We start from the raw sequence: 15,447 nt of genomic DNA, 5'->3' as shown, positions 1-15,447 counted from the left end.
TTATGAACAGTCCAAGTTTGCGATTTCTCTCTCAACTTTCCCCTAATTGTCATTGATTTTTTATTTTTCAAAAAATGTCCCCCCCCCCGTCCCGACCAACACCAAGTTTTCCAAATACTAAAGAACACGTATGCAGACGCGCAACCATCGCTATTATTATTGGTTTTCGTCAGGAAAGACCAGTGGTCTACGCATTTTTCTATTCCAAACACGGAAGACTGTAATTTGCGAGGAACCCTTTGTCTGGCGAACGCCTGTCTACGATCACTGCGGACATAGACAGAAATTACGAGTTGCTGATAAATGATGGGTTCCGGTCGTGTCTCATCTATCTTGCAGATGCACTCGGTGAACAGTATTTTGGCCTGCGAGAACACACCATGTGCTGCATGTCCTCAAAAATTACGCGAAATTGTCTTCCGTGTATTCTGATGCAGTTGAACGCGATGGAGCTGCAAGACTGGACACCCGGGACGAGTTACGAGCTTCTGATGTACAAACTCATCATGTGGCCCCTCGGCATTTGGCCGCTGAATAAAGGGGAGATACTCTCCAAGGTTCGTCTGCTTCTTGCTGCATCAACTCAGGTACATCCAGTCGTCATTAAAATTTTTTCTAAAATTCAATTTTGGTTGAATATCAATCGATTCCGCTCCGTTTTGACTGTCATTCACCTACGATCATCTCTTCATTATTCATTCCAACACCGAACCCTTTCATCCAGGCCACCACATTCATCTGCCTGAGCCTAGAAATAATGAACAACTGTCGAGGTGTCGAAATAGTACTGGATCTTTTCGTATTGAGTGTCTTCTCCCTCCTCGCCTGCATCAAAGGCCTGATTGTCCACCACCACATCAACGACATGAACGACAACCTGACGTCCGCCATCCTGGATTGGTCCCTGTTATCGCGAACTGAGAATCCAGGAAATCGTGAATTGATGATGAACTATGCACGACTGGGTCGACTAGTGTGTTTCTCCCTGATGATTCCAGCCTCCAGTGGAACATTGTCATGGATAATACTTGCCCTACCCCTCCCCATGTTCACTCCGCCGAACAGTTCCAACATCATCAAGAACTTTCCCCTTCAAACCGCCTGCACGTTCGACCCCATCACCACATCCAGATTTTATTACCTCATTTTTGTCCTTCAAATGTACCAACTGGTGACCACTTGTCTCGGCAACTGTGGCAACGATGTCTTCTTCTTCGGACTGTCGATGCACACCTGCGGCCAGCTGGAGATACTCCAGAACGATTTTGCAGACATTGACATTGGTCAAGAAGAGCCTGGAACATCAAAAAAATTGAAGGACATGGTGAACAGACATGTCCATCTCATCGAACTAGTTGACAAGTTGGAAAGCACATTCAGCATGATTATTCTGGCCCAGTTGATCATGAGTGCTGTCCTCATCTGCATCATGGGTGAGTCTTACTTCGAATGGTCCCACCATCAATTGATGAACGTGACCGATCTCTCCTGTTGCCTGTCCCTCCAGGTCTTCAGGTAATCATAGCGTTGAAGACTGATGACATGTTTGCAGCGATAAAGGCCAACATAGTACTCTCCTCTCTGATGTCACAGTTGTTCTTGTACAGCTACGGTGGAGATTGCTTGACAACTCAGACGACGTCGGTGGTACACGCCATTTACAAGTGTTCATGGTATGACACGTCATCGTTGATGAGGAAGAACATCGCCTTCATCATGATGCGAGCTAATAAACCAATATACGTAACAGCTGGAAATTTTTTCTACATGACCTTGAGCACATTTATGGATATTTTGAAAGCTTCCGTTTCGTACATGTCAGTTCTTCGAATAGCTATTGATGTGTAGCGAGTGTTTGGTTTTACTGTGTCATTTTTACTTACTGTTGTTCAAGCTGAATAAATGTGGGAAAAAAGAGCTTCTGGATTCCATTGAGTTTTCGTTGCTTTGCAAATTGATTAATTGGTAATCATTCATTTCAAATGCTAGTCAATTTGTCTTCCTAATTAGACTGTTGACGAATATCTGTTGGAAATATTTGTTGGAAATGTCAGAAGACGATTTGACAGGTATTGAAATTAGGGAAGAAAAACGTGAAAAAAATTCGTAGGAAGTCTTATCTTTCACTTGAACCACTGAACATCCCCTGAATTCGCAGCCAATCGTCTGCAGACGTGGTTATCTATTCTTATTCTAAGCTCTAATGGTGCGTGTCTGAGAAGGACTTCACCTGTCATTATATTCCAGAGGTTTTTCTGTGAAAACTCTTCTACTGAAATAAGAGATAATTCGACCTGAGCATTGTGCATTCATTAACATAATACATTCATTGAAAATATGTAAAAGAATAAATGAAAATTATTCTTTCATTTGAGCACGAAGAGAAATACCTGGAAATCATGCATAAAAAATGATAATCGCCCTGAGCTCAGGTTTTCGTGCATATATAATGTTTAATAACATAATTCAGGGTAAAACGTAAATTATGGGATCGATTGGAGACCCTATCGGTTTTTCGCCGAAGGGTTATTCCTGGGTGATCGATGTAGGGGTACCATATCCACCAAATGTACCATGCGCGACAGCTCGAGACAGTCCACCAGAAATCTATTCTTCCTCTACTCACATGTACTCACGATTTATGGCGTTTGGCCGCTGTCTGATGACACTATCTTCTTGAAAACGAGAATCGCATTCGCGGTGGGTCAGATGGTTTGTAATCCTCAGACATCAATAGTTACTTACCTCCTAATTTTGCGACGGCGATCCTCCTGAGGAATTTTAAAAGGACGAAGTGCAGTGTTTCATATTTTTCAGATATATTTGGCGATAATTGCGATAATCAAAATGATCGTTCGGTGTGGAAGCTCGGAAGACATGGTTGACACATTTCTAATGCTAGTCGTCAGTATTCTCGTCGGCTCCAAGTGCATTTTGCTGTACGTACATCGAAATCAATTGGGATCTGTTGTTGTATCGTCAGCGAAAGACTGGGACATGACGAAGAGCGAGAGCTACAGAAAAATGATGTCGGAGCGAGCGAATTTCTGCCAAATTGTGACAAAATTATTTTACTCCCTGGGTATGTTCGTTCTTTTAGTGTATGTTGTCAAAGTTATGGTGTTGGATGTGATTAACGTGACAGAATCCCCAGTAAATGGTACGGATATATCGCAAAAAAATTATTTACTCCCTGGCGGATGTATATTCGATGGCTATGGAAACTCCGTCTACTACTTTGTTGTGATTAATCAGGCGCTTCAGCTGAGCGTCACTTGCAGCATAAATCTTGGTGGAGATGCCTTCTACGTGGCTATGACTCTACATCTGTGCGAGCAGTGTGAGATCCTGAAGCTGAAGTTCAAGAAATTTGGACGGTACGATTCACTGGAGAAGAACCGGAGGCACTTGAACTGTCTCATTGCGAGGCATCAGGATCTGATGGGAAGAGCTGAGACCCTGGAAGACGTTTACAACGAAATTATTCTGATGCAGATGCTCATGAGCGTTCTGCTGATCAGTGTTGGAGGTACTGTCGTTGGTCTTACGCACTATTGGTTGAATTTCGAATGGTGGAAATGTCATTTTCAACAGCTAAAGAGAAACAGGATAATTTTAAAAAATTTCCTCTGATTGCAGGGTTTAGCTTCTTGGTCAGTCTCAATGACGGAGACATTATTGGTGCAACGAAGAATATTTGCATTATGCAATTTATGCTGACCCAGAGCTACATCTACACTTTTCCAGCGGATGATTTGAAGGAACAGGCGGATGGATTACTCTGCGCGTTGTACTCGAGCCAGTGGTGTGACATGCCGACCAACATCATGAAGGACATGGTCTTCATGATGATGAGGATCAGTGTTCCTCCATACTACACAGCTGGAAAATTTTTCTACATGACGAGGCAATCCTACATGACAGTTGTAAAAACAGCTGCTTCTTATCTGTCTGTTTTACGAATAATGATCGAATGAATGTTGATGACATGCTGTCCATTACCGTTAAATTTTGTTGATAAACAATCTTCCTACTGAACAGAGGATTCATTGAAGATCGTATTCCACGTGTGTTTTGCATTTCAACGCAGAAATTTGCGTGAGAAATGATTTTGTGTGTTTGCAGGCGGTAAATTTTTACTGATTCAAAAAAGTAGAGAAAAGGAGTATAAAATTCATATTTTGAGATTCATTTTTCAGATCAATTCGGTGACAACTATCACGTTGCTCGGATATTGAACCGATCCAGAGCCTAGTCCTAATGAAACCATTTTTTTCCGCGATGAATTGTGATTCATCCGGAACAGAATTCAAACTGTCGACTGGGGTTGATTTCAGAGTAATTTTTTTCAGCTGCAATAGCACCGGTTCATCGGGCTGAAAGGAGAACTGTGAAGTACGACATTGATGTCTTGATGACCTTGAATAAAATTGTTGTGAGATTATTCCGGTGAAATCGTGTGAACAGGGAAAATTCTCACCCTCGCGAAACTCTGCAAAGACATCACGTATAATTTTCCAGCTGTTAGGACAGAAGGCTTTCGACTTCTCATCATTATGAGGATCAGCATTTTTTTAGACCTCATGGGAATGTTGTACCAATAGCCTTGATATCTAAGTGGGTATTAGGGTGTCTCCATTATAATTTGATACGATTTTTTCTTCTTTTGTACTCACGCCAATGAATGAATTTGGCCGCTGTGATCCATCAATCTTTGAGCTGGTTGGCTGAGAAATAATAAATGCACTATCTGACCAATCGAGAATGTCCCATATCGTATAATTTCACTCATATCGTCGAGATTTTGCACGACCTGAAGACATAATCAATCCACCAACTGTTTGATAGCTGAATTTTAAGATATAGCTGAGGAGAAAAATTGAGGGGAATTTTGGAAAACAGTTATTGCAGATAAAAAATAGTGGAATAGCTCAAAATCAGCATCAGCATGACTGAGCGGTGATCCATAAGCAGAATAATTTATTTACTTATGAAAAAATTATTTATTCTCACCAGTCTCGGAAAAACCCTTTAATTCTTTCGAAATAAAAAAAATAAAAATAGAAACCTGATATCCTGTGATAGTTAGGGCCACCGTATTGATCATCACAATGCTCAAGAAACATTTGCTGTACGTCGTTCGAAGGAGCTGAGCAAATCTAGAAATCAATCAATGAAAAATCGAATTACATTACTATAAAATGAATTTGCATTCGATATCAACTCTTGGCATTGTCTTCATCGACAAATCAGTCAACTGCTTAGACAGCCAATTAATTAATTAATTAATTGCTCTTCATAATGGTCACAGTAGTTCCTGACTTCATCTAGACTTGAATCACTTACTGTAATGACTTCCGATGTTGTCTGATGCACGATCTCAAGGAATTGTGAATACTCTCTTCCGAGAGGGAAAACAAGTTCTGATTCGTGTTATCGATATCCTCTACCATATTCTCCAACCGTCTCCTGCAATTTTATTCAACAAATCAAAATAACCGTAGCATTGATTAATAAAGTTATTATGTAGCATCCTTCACCCAATAATTTCAAGCATGCTGCAGGCATGATTAACGCAATTACAGTACAATGCGTCAAAAGCCACGACGATGGTCGACGGAAACGGACTTATAACGTAAGCATGAACTAAAATTGGAATCTCGTATTTGACAGGATTGACAAAATACTCAGTCTGATATATCTCCACTGTCGGTCGAGACTCATTCAGTGGCATCACCACATCCAGGACTTTTGGCACCATTGGTCCTAATAGGTACATCAAAGTGGTGGCATAGATGTAATCTTTCCACGAAAAAATATTTGATTATAATGAGGAAAAAAGTCTTAACAAGCTGATGCTTACAGATGTATGTGTGTGTTATAAATCTATTTTTATTGGCGTTGGTTTTCAGGATTTTGACGTCAGCCGGAGATAAATTCTGTTGCCAGTCTTTATGAATTTCCAGAAGTAATAATTTATACTATCATTATTTAAAGTCATGAGGTTCATGTTTATAATTAAACCACTCTATAATTATTATTAACGATGTGCCCAAGCTCAGACGAGACTTCATCTAGAACAAATTAATCCTCGAAAGTATGAAATTTTATTCTCGGAATAAAATTTCAAATATAAAATTATATCAAAATTTAATATCATATTAATTTGTTTTATTATTATTGTTATAATAAAATGGATCATCCCTTCGAATTGAAGTCTCGGGCACATCCCTGTTCATGAATTTACCTTCTTAAGATTAAGTAAACAATTCAACATTTTTGTGACTGTCAGTAAATGCAACGCCAGTATCGGAACGCATGATATTGTCTTGTTCAAGTCATCGTAAACTGTAATCAATTTAATAATCTGTAACATGACGAAAGTGTCATTTAGATGTCCGGAAGGAACGACCATTGATTTGGAAACTAATTTCTGCTTTTTTTTTTTTATTGGAAGCAACACGTCTTCTCATGGATTAATCGATAAATCTTTTTGTAGGAATATTTTGCTCATTGATGACAATTCTTCTCGCTCACCTCAGGTATCAAGATACTTATCAATACGATCGTGACGAGCAGGTTCAGTACTACACGAAGATGTGGCCCTTGAAATGGCCAAGCACCAAAGCAAGATAGTAAAAGCTTTGTGAGACGCCAATCCGAGTTTTTGAAGTAATCCATCTTACGTAGGAACAAGTCTTTTGAACTACCTGACTTTCGGAGAACTTGACGAGGAGGACAATTGAGGTGATTTAATTATTTAGTTTAATTCGTATCTTTTGCCGGAGTACAAAGAGCATAATTGCGGTTGTTAGAAGCGTAGTATAGCGGTTGCTGTATCGATCAGTTAATTGTGTTACGAGACATATGTTCAGTACTCAAACGTTTGTCAGTTGCTGACGAATTGTTTTTGGACATTGATTGAGGTTGACGTGCGGTAAAAATTTTGGAACATGAATTAAGACTTGATCCGATATCCAGGAATAGGATCGGAAATCGTAGGAGTGATCGAGGAGTAGGACACAGTGTCCTCCAGATGGTTAATTATGACTTATTAAAACTCGAAAAAAATAACACGAAAAAAACAGAATAAATAATTAATTAAAGTCTCGTTTACTTGAGAATGAAGAAAAATTGAAGGAAGTGGAATCATTAATTTCCTATTAATTATTATCGGGTTGTAATGTCCAAAAGTTTATTTTCCCAAATTCGATTCAACTCTGACTATATGAGCTATGAACTGGATATTTTATGGTAATTTTTAAGTGGACACTAGATTTAATGAGACATTCTCAACAATTTGGTAGTTCTTTTTGATACGATCTCGGAAGTTCTGGCAAACAATTTTCCGTTAATGTTTTAATTTGTTGAATCATGTTCATTGAAGAGATACGAGCATTGTCAGGTATGAAAGTGATGTCTTCACGACCTGAGGGAAAATATTAATTAGATTTCAATGTGCAATAGGAAGTGCAGTGAAGTTTTTGTACGAAAAATGTCTTCTTAACCGCGCAAAAATTTGGCAGGGACATGATGTAGAATCCCCCAGCTGTCAATTTACATGGATTTAAACTCCTCATCATAGTCAACATTACTAACTTTTGACTGTGCAATGGAGTATTATACCAGCATCCCTGATAACTGAGAAACGATAGAAAAACTATTTCAGAATTATCTCCTTCATTCTCATCACTTTGTGATGTATTTACGCTGCTGTATGAATGTATTCGCTGTGATCGATCAGTTGTTGACCGGGCCAGCTGAGGAAGTACAGATGAATCAGGAGTGCAATCGTATAAATACCCAATCGAATTGCCTCCTTAGGATCATCAAGTTTCGAGACAGCCTAAAACCATAAACAACATTTTAAAAATTTCATTTTACACAGATACCTGGAATTTTAATAACCTGAAGTCCTGCAATGCTGATGCTCATCATATTTATCCCCAGAATAAAGAATAATGCTTTAGTGTAGACAGTTTCAAGGACACCAACGAATCTGTCGAGAATATTAAATAAATATTGTTGAAAAAATTTATACAATAGCACACGAAAAATCCTATTATCTCTGGTGCGAGATAAAGCATCGCCGACAGTCAGCCGAGGTTCAGCCAACCTTGGCCGAGTCTCGGCCCACTGTTGGCACATTCCTCATTAAGTCTATTACTCAATTACGTTATTCACCAATGAAATTAATTGTCATATCTCACTTCAGTGCAGTTACATGCTGTATGATACATTTTCTGAATGAGTCACGTGTGTCATCTATATTCGCTGATATTTCCTGGCCAGTTTGCTGATCAAGATAATTCGGCAATTTTGACATTCGCTTGCTGTGTAAGTTCGTGGGATTAATCGTCATTTATATTCTCAAGTTCGATCTGACTTAAATGTAAAATGAATCCTCTTCAATAAATGATATCTGGAAATTGATCGGTGGAAACCATTAGAGGAAGGAACAAGTTTTCATAGACATCAGTGATTAGAGACAATTCATTTCACTATTATCAATATTTCAGTATTGTTTACCTTCCGATCGAGAACAGGTTGCACGCATGTTCGACTAAATGATAGTATAACAAATCGAATGCAACAATAATTGTTGCTGGCACAGGTGTTACTAAGATCGAATGGATCATGATCCAATTATTGTATTCTTCGCGGTCGACGAAGTATTCGGCTTCGTATAGGTAAATCGCTGGTCGAGTCTCGTTCAGGGGTGCGATATAATCGAGAATCCTGGGGATCGTCGGGGCGATCATGTACAGGACAGTAGTGAAAGTGACATAAACTTCCCGGGAAGAGGAGAAAACACATTAATAAATTGTTATAAATTATGTCATTGGAAGTCTCCTGCATTAGCTAATATTATAAACATTTATATCTTCACTGATTCATTTACTTACATACATAGCCATATGTAATCTTTTTGCTTCTACCGTCATGAGCCTGGAACAATTGACTTTCCTCATCAGACACATGAGCTAGTCGATGTGCCTTAATTTGCATCAATAATTTTTTTTCCTGTTTCATGAGTACAAAAAATTATTATCAAGTCATATAAAAATTAATTTTGACCCCGAAGATATTCAGAATTGACCAGAATATCACAAACGCAGTGATAATTCTGGTATTTTGAGGAATCATTCGCTTGCACAGTTTTTTTATCGTAATATTCCACAATTACCGTTTCTGAAAATGCGAAGCAATTGATCAGATTGACCATCGTCATCATATGCAGCGTTAACATACTGCAGCATCCTGCGAACATGCTCATATTGCCCCATACTGCAGACATCCTCAGCATCTAAAAAACTCGTATTTTTTTGTATTTCAGGGAGAACTCTTTCGAAAATTAAAATTCCCCAGTTGTTCAGTTTTCAAATGATTCCATTCACAGATAAATTTATTGGATATGTTATCCTGTAAATGGAGTAGATCAGACGTACCTCGGGGACGAGCAAAGAGCAGAGGATAAATGTTGCAGCACATCTGCGGATACCAAGAAATCTTGATGATTGAAATGGCCAGGCGCCGAACAAAGAGAGCAAGGATTTTGTGAGAAACCAGTTAGAGTTGTCAAAGAAATCCATATCTTTGTAGCGCTTTAGGTAGGACAATACAACTGGGCTTTCTTTTGTACGTCTCATAAGCACTCCAATTACCTTTCTCAGCGTAACATCTAAGATTCTCTTTGATAGTGCACCCGAAAAACGAGAGGGAATAGAAAATAATCACGAGAAAATTGGTAAATCGATAACGACTCCAGTGTTGTGCGCGATGACATCCAGATGAGGTGAAGTATATTCAGTCCCAGGTTGGCTGGTTACGAAGAAAGGACGGAGGGGAAGTTGATTGACCAGATTTAAGGTACACGAAAGTAATTGTCGTGATAAGATAAGACGCTTTTTGTTTCTGGATTTAAAAAAAGCCTCACAATATAATTTTACCCTGATTGATCATTTATTTATTTATTTATTTAATGAGCAGGTTGTCATTATTATCGATGACAATCTTTCACAGTAAATATCACAACTTCCGAAATTTAATTCTCCAATTTACCGTTACTTCCTGTTTCTGCTGTGATATTTATTGTAAAGATATCAGAACTGTAAAGTACGAAACCGATGTCTTCACAACCTGCCAATAAAACAACACGTTAGGAGTTGACAGCAGACGGAGAAGTCAGTTTGATAACGAAAATATATTGTCTTTACCAGACAGAAACTTTGCAGAGACATGACGAATAATCCACCAGCGGTCAGAGTGCAAGTTTTCGATCCTCTCATCATAACGAGGATCAAGAATTTCTGAAGGTCCAGCGGAAGATTATACCAGCATCCTTGAAACCTGAGGACATAACAGGACTAATGTTGAGCTTTTTTTTCAAATGGTCATACATTTACGGAGTATTCACGCTGTTTTGTGTATCTGTGCACTGTGATCCATCAGTTTTTGACCTGGCCAACTCAGGATGTACAGATGAATCAATTGTCCTATTGTGTAGCTGCCAAATCTGAGAACTTCACTGGGTTCATCGAGTTTGGTGACAGTCTGAAAGAAAAGGATTCTCATCACTTGAGTAGAAAATATGAATCTGTACAGGAGAATCAATTTTTAAGGACCTGATATCCTGTTATACTGATGGCCAACATGTTTATCCCCAGAATAAAAAACAACGCCTCTGTGTATGTGGTTTTTAGAAGATATACGAACCTGTTGGTTTTTAAGATTGTCACCTGTGATATAATACATCAGCAAGTTCTTAAAGATAGAAATATCTACCGAATGCTGTTTTTTTTTTATTTTGCTTATTTATTTTTTATGTATCATTCACTCACTTCAGTGCCCTCATGTGCTGCGTAATACATTTCAGAACTGCCACATGTGCATCCTCTCTTTTTTTGGAGGTACATTGATCTCTGCGATCATCGATATCACGAGCCAATTGTCCCATTCGTTGGCTGAATCGAAGGAGATAATCCATTGGTTCAATTCAAACACATGAAATGGAGAAATAATTTATATTATCTCTTGCATTAGTGCTGTATATTTTATCGGACAAAAGTACGCGATAAAAATTGAAGGGCAGTCCAGGAAAATTTCAAATATCATCAACCTCGTAATTGAAAATAAACTGCACGCGTGTTCCGCGAAATGAATGTACAGGGAATCAAAAGCAACAACGATAGTCGCTGGCAGAGGTGTCACTAAGTACGAATGAAGCAAAATCCAACTTTTGTATGCGTTGCGATCAACGAAGTACTCGGCTTCGTACAAAAATATGGTCGGACGACTCTCATTCAGAGGAAGAATGTGGTCCAGAATTTTTGGGACCATCGGTGTTCCCATGTACATCACAGTAGTCGCATATATATAATCTGAAAGGAAACATAATGCGATAATTCATTAATTCGTCAGCAAAACAATCTCTTCATGTGGACGCGCTAAATTTGCAGATTCTCTCGGTATTTTTTTCTTGATCGAACCCTCGATTAATCCACCAGTTCATCCACTCACATATGTAACCGTGGGTTATCCTCTGGCTCTGGTTTCCGTACTCATCGAGCAATTGAGCTTCACCTGGGGAAGAATAGGATTCCCGGTGTTTCTTGATTTGCAGGAGTAATTTCTTCTCCTGTATCGATAGTCCGACCTGTTACTCGGCTTCAGTCAATCATAGTAAAATTGAATCTGTTATACTTCACCGTTTCCAAGTGGTATATGCAGTTGACCATCTTGACGATAGTTAACAAGTGCAACAACAAGGTGCTGGTACATGCTACGAGCAGATTCATATCCCCTCGCACTGTGAATATTCTCAGGATCTAGAAAATACTCGAAATATTTTATTCCATTATTTATTCCGGCAAAAATCTATTTTTCATTCACTGCTTGTTTCCTTAAATTTATTCACTGCTGTCATTATTCTGAATGAGAAAAAAAAAGTACAAATTAAATAAAGTCCACTGTTTATTCTAAATTTAAAGTAGAAATGGGCAGAATTTCCCAGTAGTAATTTAACAATAATTTTAATTTTGAAGAATTAAATTCCCTAAAAGTTACTTTACTTACGAATATTAATTAAAAAATTTAATACAACTGGAGTAAACCTATTGCTCATTGGAAATTTCTGAAATTCTTACCGGGAATTTGACTATAGAATAGGGACAATGAAGCCATGAAAATTATTATAAATATCACTCCAAATGTTGAGGCTTTCGCATAATTTACGTCAGTATTGTTGTTGTATAAATACCTCAGGTACCAGCAGACTACAAATAAGAAACCCTACGATATATCTGGATAAATAACGAAATCTCGATGACTGAAATGGCCATGCGCCGAAGGAAGACAGTAGCAACTTTGACAGACCCCAGTTTGGATTATCAAAAAAGTCCATGTCTTTTGAGTACTGACTTTTTAGCCCGATCATGAGAGAGAAAATGCAAAGGTTCTCCCCTATCTCCCGACGAGCCCAATTACCCCATCAAATATTCCCTGTAACTTGAGCGAAACGCGACAACAAAAGGAATAATTACCGTGACAATTGTCAATCGATACGATGTTTCTCATGATACATTCGTCTGTACGGCGCCTTTTTCAGGTTCGTGTAAGTTAGTTGGAATACTGATGTGGAAGGTAATCGAGCTGTTGACACCGAGGTCCCTCGAGCTGAGAGTTAATTAAGGGAGATGCTGCTTCAGTCGCTAAATTAATTTTTTAATTGACTTTTCTCGTACAATTAATTGCTACTACTTTTATTCACAATGATGTAGGCTAATTCAATATAATCTTCGAAGATCTATAATATATAAACTCAATTAATTAATTTGATTGATATTCTTCATAAAATTTATGAATAAATTAGGCGATTATGTATAATGAAACGAGACTTTGCATATTTATTTCTAAATTACGCTCACATTCCAATTAATTCTAAACGCTAAAATACATTCACACGACTGTCTGGTACTACAACAATAAAATGACAAAAGATACGATATCAGACTTATCCTTCTCCTCTCTGAACTCAAGTCCACGACCGGAAAATACCAACTGCTACCCCTTCCGTCGTACCATTTTCCAAAGACTCTGTCTACCCCCAACCCCTCCACCTACAATAAATTTCCAATGCTCTTCGTACCTACCACCAATAAAATATTAAGGGCACAATGTGACGATATTTCAAGTTCCTTCCAACATCTACAAAGTTTTCTGTATTTGAAAAAAAGTCCATAGACATGAAAAAAATTCAAAAGAATGCGTCAGCGGTCAGTCACTCACACCGAGACGATGACAGAACCGCTCGAAGAAATATCTCGAGAATCAGACATTCGTTACGCCTATGGTCTCTATGAAATCATCTACCAAATCATGGGGCTTTGGCCTGCCACATGTCAAACAGTCGGCGCATGGTTTCTCACAATTTTTGTCTGCATAGCTCAGGTAAAATACCCTGAGTTAAAACCTACAGCTGAACCAAATGATCCTCAACAGTCATCATTTCTCAGATAACAATGATATTTTTCGTGATTGGAGAAGCAGTTATTTCCACATCTCAACTTGATCTCCAACTTCTGTCCTACGTATCATGTAATTTTCTGTCCTTCGTGAAGATTATCGTGATTCGGGCGAACTGGTGCAACATGCACTCCGTCATCGACGACCTGACAAGTGCCTGGAAGACCATCAGCGAGCCCCAGGTCCTGAAGATCATGAAGGCTCGAGCTAAATTGGGAAGAAAAATATGCATTTACCAAATGAGTACAACTTACTTCGTTTGCCTGCCATCAATCATAATGACATTACCACCATTTTTGCCAGCTGTCAATGACACGATGAACTCCACAGTCTCAGTAGTGAGATCCTATCCACTTCAGACATCCCAGATGTTCGCTGGTTTATCAACGGGACCGTACGTCATCATGTTCGTCTACCAAATTATTCAGATCTATCTCACCAGCACAGCGAACATGGGAAATGACGTTTGCTTCTTCGGTATTGCCATCAATTTGACAGCTCAGTTTGAGTGTTTATCGGTCACTTGTGAGGGCATTGACGAACGTCGAAACGCGTCCAGGGAAAGTGGTTTCTCCGCGGTCATCAGGAGACAAATCGAGCTGATTGATCTCGCTAAAAAATTGGAAGGAACTTTCAATGTTATTATACTATGCATTATATCTACAAATTGTATTCAAATTTGTCTATATGGTAAGTTTGATTATAGATAAAATTCATGCTGTCAACAGTTCAGACCAATTTTTTTTTTGAGCAATAATCAATGAAAATATTTTATTTCAGGTATTTTACTTATTAGAAGTGCAAGAATCGGTGATTTTGTCGTTGTCATCAACGCCGCCATCTGCGTGATAGTATTGGGTTTCCAGATATTTCTGTACTGCTACGCTGGTGACAGCTTGTCAAGGGCCATTGAAAACGTGGGCACAACAGCATATAATTGTCTCTGGTATGAAATGTCTCCGAAGAGTAAGACAGTTGTGCTTTTCATCCTCTTACGTACCTCTAGAATTTTCAGTTTGACAGCGGGAAAAATGTATCGCATGGATTTGGACAGTTTCAAGAACATCGTCAAAGCCATTGGATCGTATTTCTCGGTCATGCAGGCTATGTTCGAGGAATAGAAACTACGCAAATTACCGAATTCATGTAGTTGTGCGTAAATAGTTATTATTTATCACGGGAGGGGAGGAGAATATTTTGACATCACTCCGTGCGGTAAATAGCGCAATACGTACGCCTGGGGGTGTGTATCAGCCCTTTACGCACGTCGTATTGTAAAAATCGACTGTGACTAGTCCTCACAAGCGTCAGAAAAACTTTACCGCACTTGTTGCGAAAAACAGAGTTCAACACTCGTGAGATAAATATTCTTTGGGCCTGAGAGGTTGGGGATTCTGTCGAAAAGGGATAACTGTTCTCGAGTGAAACAACAAGTCAGGTCTCGTGTTGTTCAGAGAATTTATAAAATGTTATTGTGAATATAAAAAATAATCGCACAATAAAAATAAAAGTGATCATGAGATGGTTCAATGTCTTCTTCAACAATGGAAAAGGTAATTTTTTAAATTAAATTTTGGGGATAATTGTGTTGGTTCCAAACATCAATCGATTCGACATGAAGGTCTTATTCAGTGGAACATGTAATTTTTAGCCGGACAAACTGCGAATTTGACTCAATAAATTTGAACTTATCTCTTAGATACGAGTAACAGGACGATTTCGCAGACAGCTCCTCCCGAGTTGGCGATGAACATCTCCCCCACAAATAAAACTCTCGAGAAATAATGGCTGAACTCAACCCCATCAGTGGAACATCCCTACTGTTGCCCACTCCATGACGCCGGTCTCCAAAGCCCCTGTCCCCTTTCACCATGAATTTACAATCGAGTTTGAACCCCGAAACAATTAAATATTCAAGCCCCC

At 38.8% G+C, this 15,447-nt stretch overlaps 4 protein-coding genes across 5 annotated transcripts; 2 read left to right on the top strand and 2 right to left on the bottom strand.

The window, feature by feature from the left end:
• The first annotated feature begins 374 nt into the window (after window positions 1-374).
• On the top strand, window positions 375-3,985 carry LOC135170647 (uncharacterized). The gene is made up of 9 exons (XM_064136651.1): window positions 375-587; window positions 725-1,433; window positions 1,508-1,844; window positions 1,990-2,069; window positions 2,159-2,249; window positions 2,376-2,432; window positions 2,502-2,712; window positions 2,818-3,529; window positions 3,640-3,985. The coding sequence occupies exons 1-9, from the start codon at window positions 381-383 to the stop codon at window positions 3,975-3,977; spliced, it is 2,742 nt and encodes a 913-aa protein (XP_063992721.1). The 5' UTR covers window positions 375-380; the 3' UTR covers window positions 3,978-3,985.
• Window positions 3,986-4,251: 266 nt separating this feature from the next.
• On the bottom strand, window positions 4,252-13,274 carry LOC135170646 (uncharacterized). The gene is made up of 23 exons (XM_064136650.1): window positions 12,260-13,274; window positions 11,709-11,828; window positions 11,521-11,638; window positions 11,120-11,381; window positions 10,842-10,964; window positions 10,626-10,716; window positions 10,418-10,554; window positions 10,218-10,350; window positions 10,121-10,140; window positions 9,739-9,915; window positions 7,321-7,333; window positions 7,118-7,160; window positions 6,885-7,030; window positions 6,784-6,834; window positions 6,538-6,735; window positions 6,248-6,367; window positions 5,864-5,981; window positions 5,541-5,802; window positions 5,347-5,469; window positions 5,069-5,159; window positions 4,677-4,813; window positions 4,481-4,613; window positions 4,252-4,419 (listed from the first exon to the last, which is right to left on the bottom strand). The coding sequence occupies exons 1-23, from the start codon at window positions 12,434-12,436 to the stop codon at window positions 4,369-4,371; spliced, it is 2,844 nt and encodes a 947-aa protein (XP_063992720.1). The 5' UTR covers window positions 12,437-13,274; the 3' UTR covers window positions 4,252-4,368.
• Window positions 6,713-9,869, bottom strand: LOC135170462 (uncharacterized). Of its 2 annotated transcripts, XM_064136303.1 has the most exons (9): window positions 9,450-9,869; window positions 9,188-9,307; window positions 8,907-9,024; window positions 8,530-8,791; window positions 8,211-8,333; window positions 7,909-7,999; window positions 7,710-7,846; window positions 7,509-7,641; window positions 6,713-7,429 (listed from the first exon to the last, which is right to left on the bottom strand). In XM_064136303.1, exons 1-9 carry the CDS (start codon window positions 9,648-9,650, stop codon window positions 7,379-7,381), a joined length of 1,236 nt encoding a protein of 411 aa, XP_063992373.1. In that variant the 5' UTR covers window positions 9,651-9,869; the 3' UTR covers window positions 6,713-7,378. The 2 variants fall into 2 exon arrangements, with proteins under 2 accessions (XP_063992373.1, XP_063992372.1); XM_064136302.1 differs by having other exon boundaries at window positions 7,319-7,641.
• LOC135170464 (odorant receptor 2a-like) lies at window positions 13,254-14,645 on the top strand. The gene is made up of 3 exons (XM_064136307.1): window positions 13,254-13,449; window positions 13,515-14,214; window positions 14,305-14,645. The coding sequence occupies exons 1-3, from the start codon at window positions 13,264-13,266 to the stop codon at window positions 14,643-14,645; spliced, it is 1,227 nt and encodes a 408-aa protein (XP_063992377.1). The 5' UTR covers window positions 13,254-13,263.
• The last annotated feature ends 802 nt before the right edge of the window (window positions 14,646-15,447 follow it).

Source organism: Diachasmimorpha longicaudata, chromosome 17 (genome assembly GCF_034640455.1).
Source record: "Diachasmimorpha longicaudata isolate KC_UGA_2023 chromosome 17, iyDiaLong2, whole genome shotgun sequence".
In the NCBI taxonomy this organism is placed as follows: Eukaryota; Metazoa; Arthropoda; class Insecta; order Hymenoptera; family Braconidae; genus Diachasmimorpha; species Diachasmimorpha longicaudata.
The sequence above is the reverse complement of the archived record's forward strand: the minus strand, read 5'-3'. Positions and strand labels throughout refer to the sequence as shown.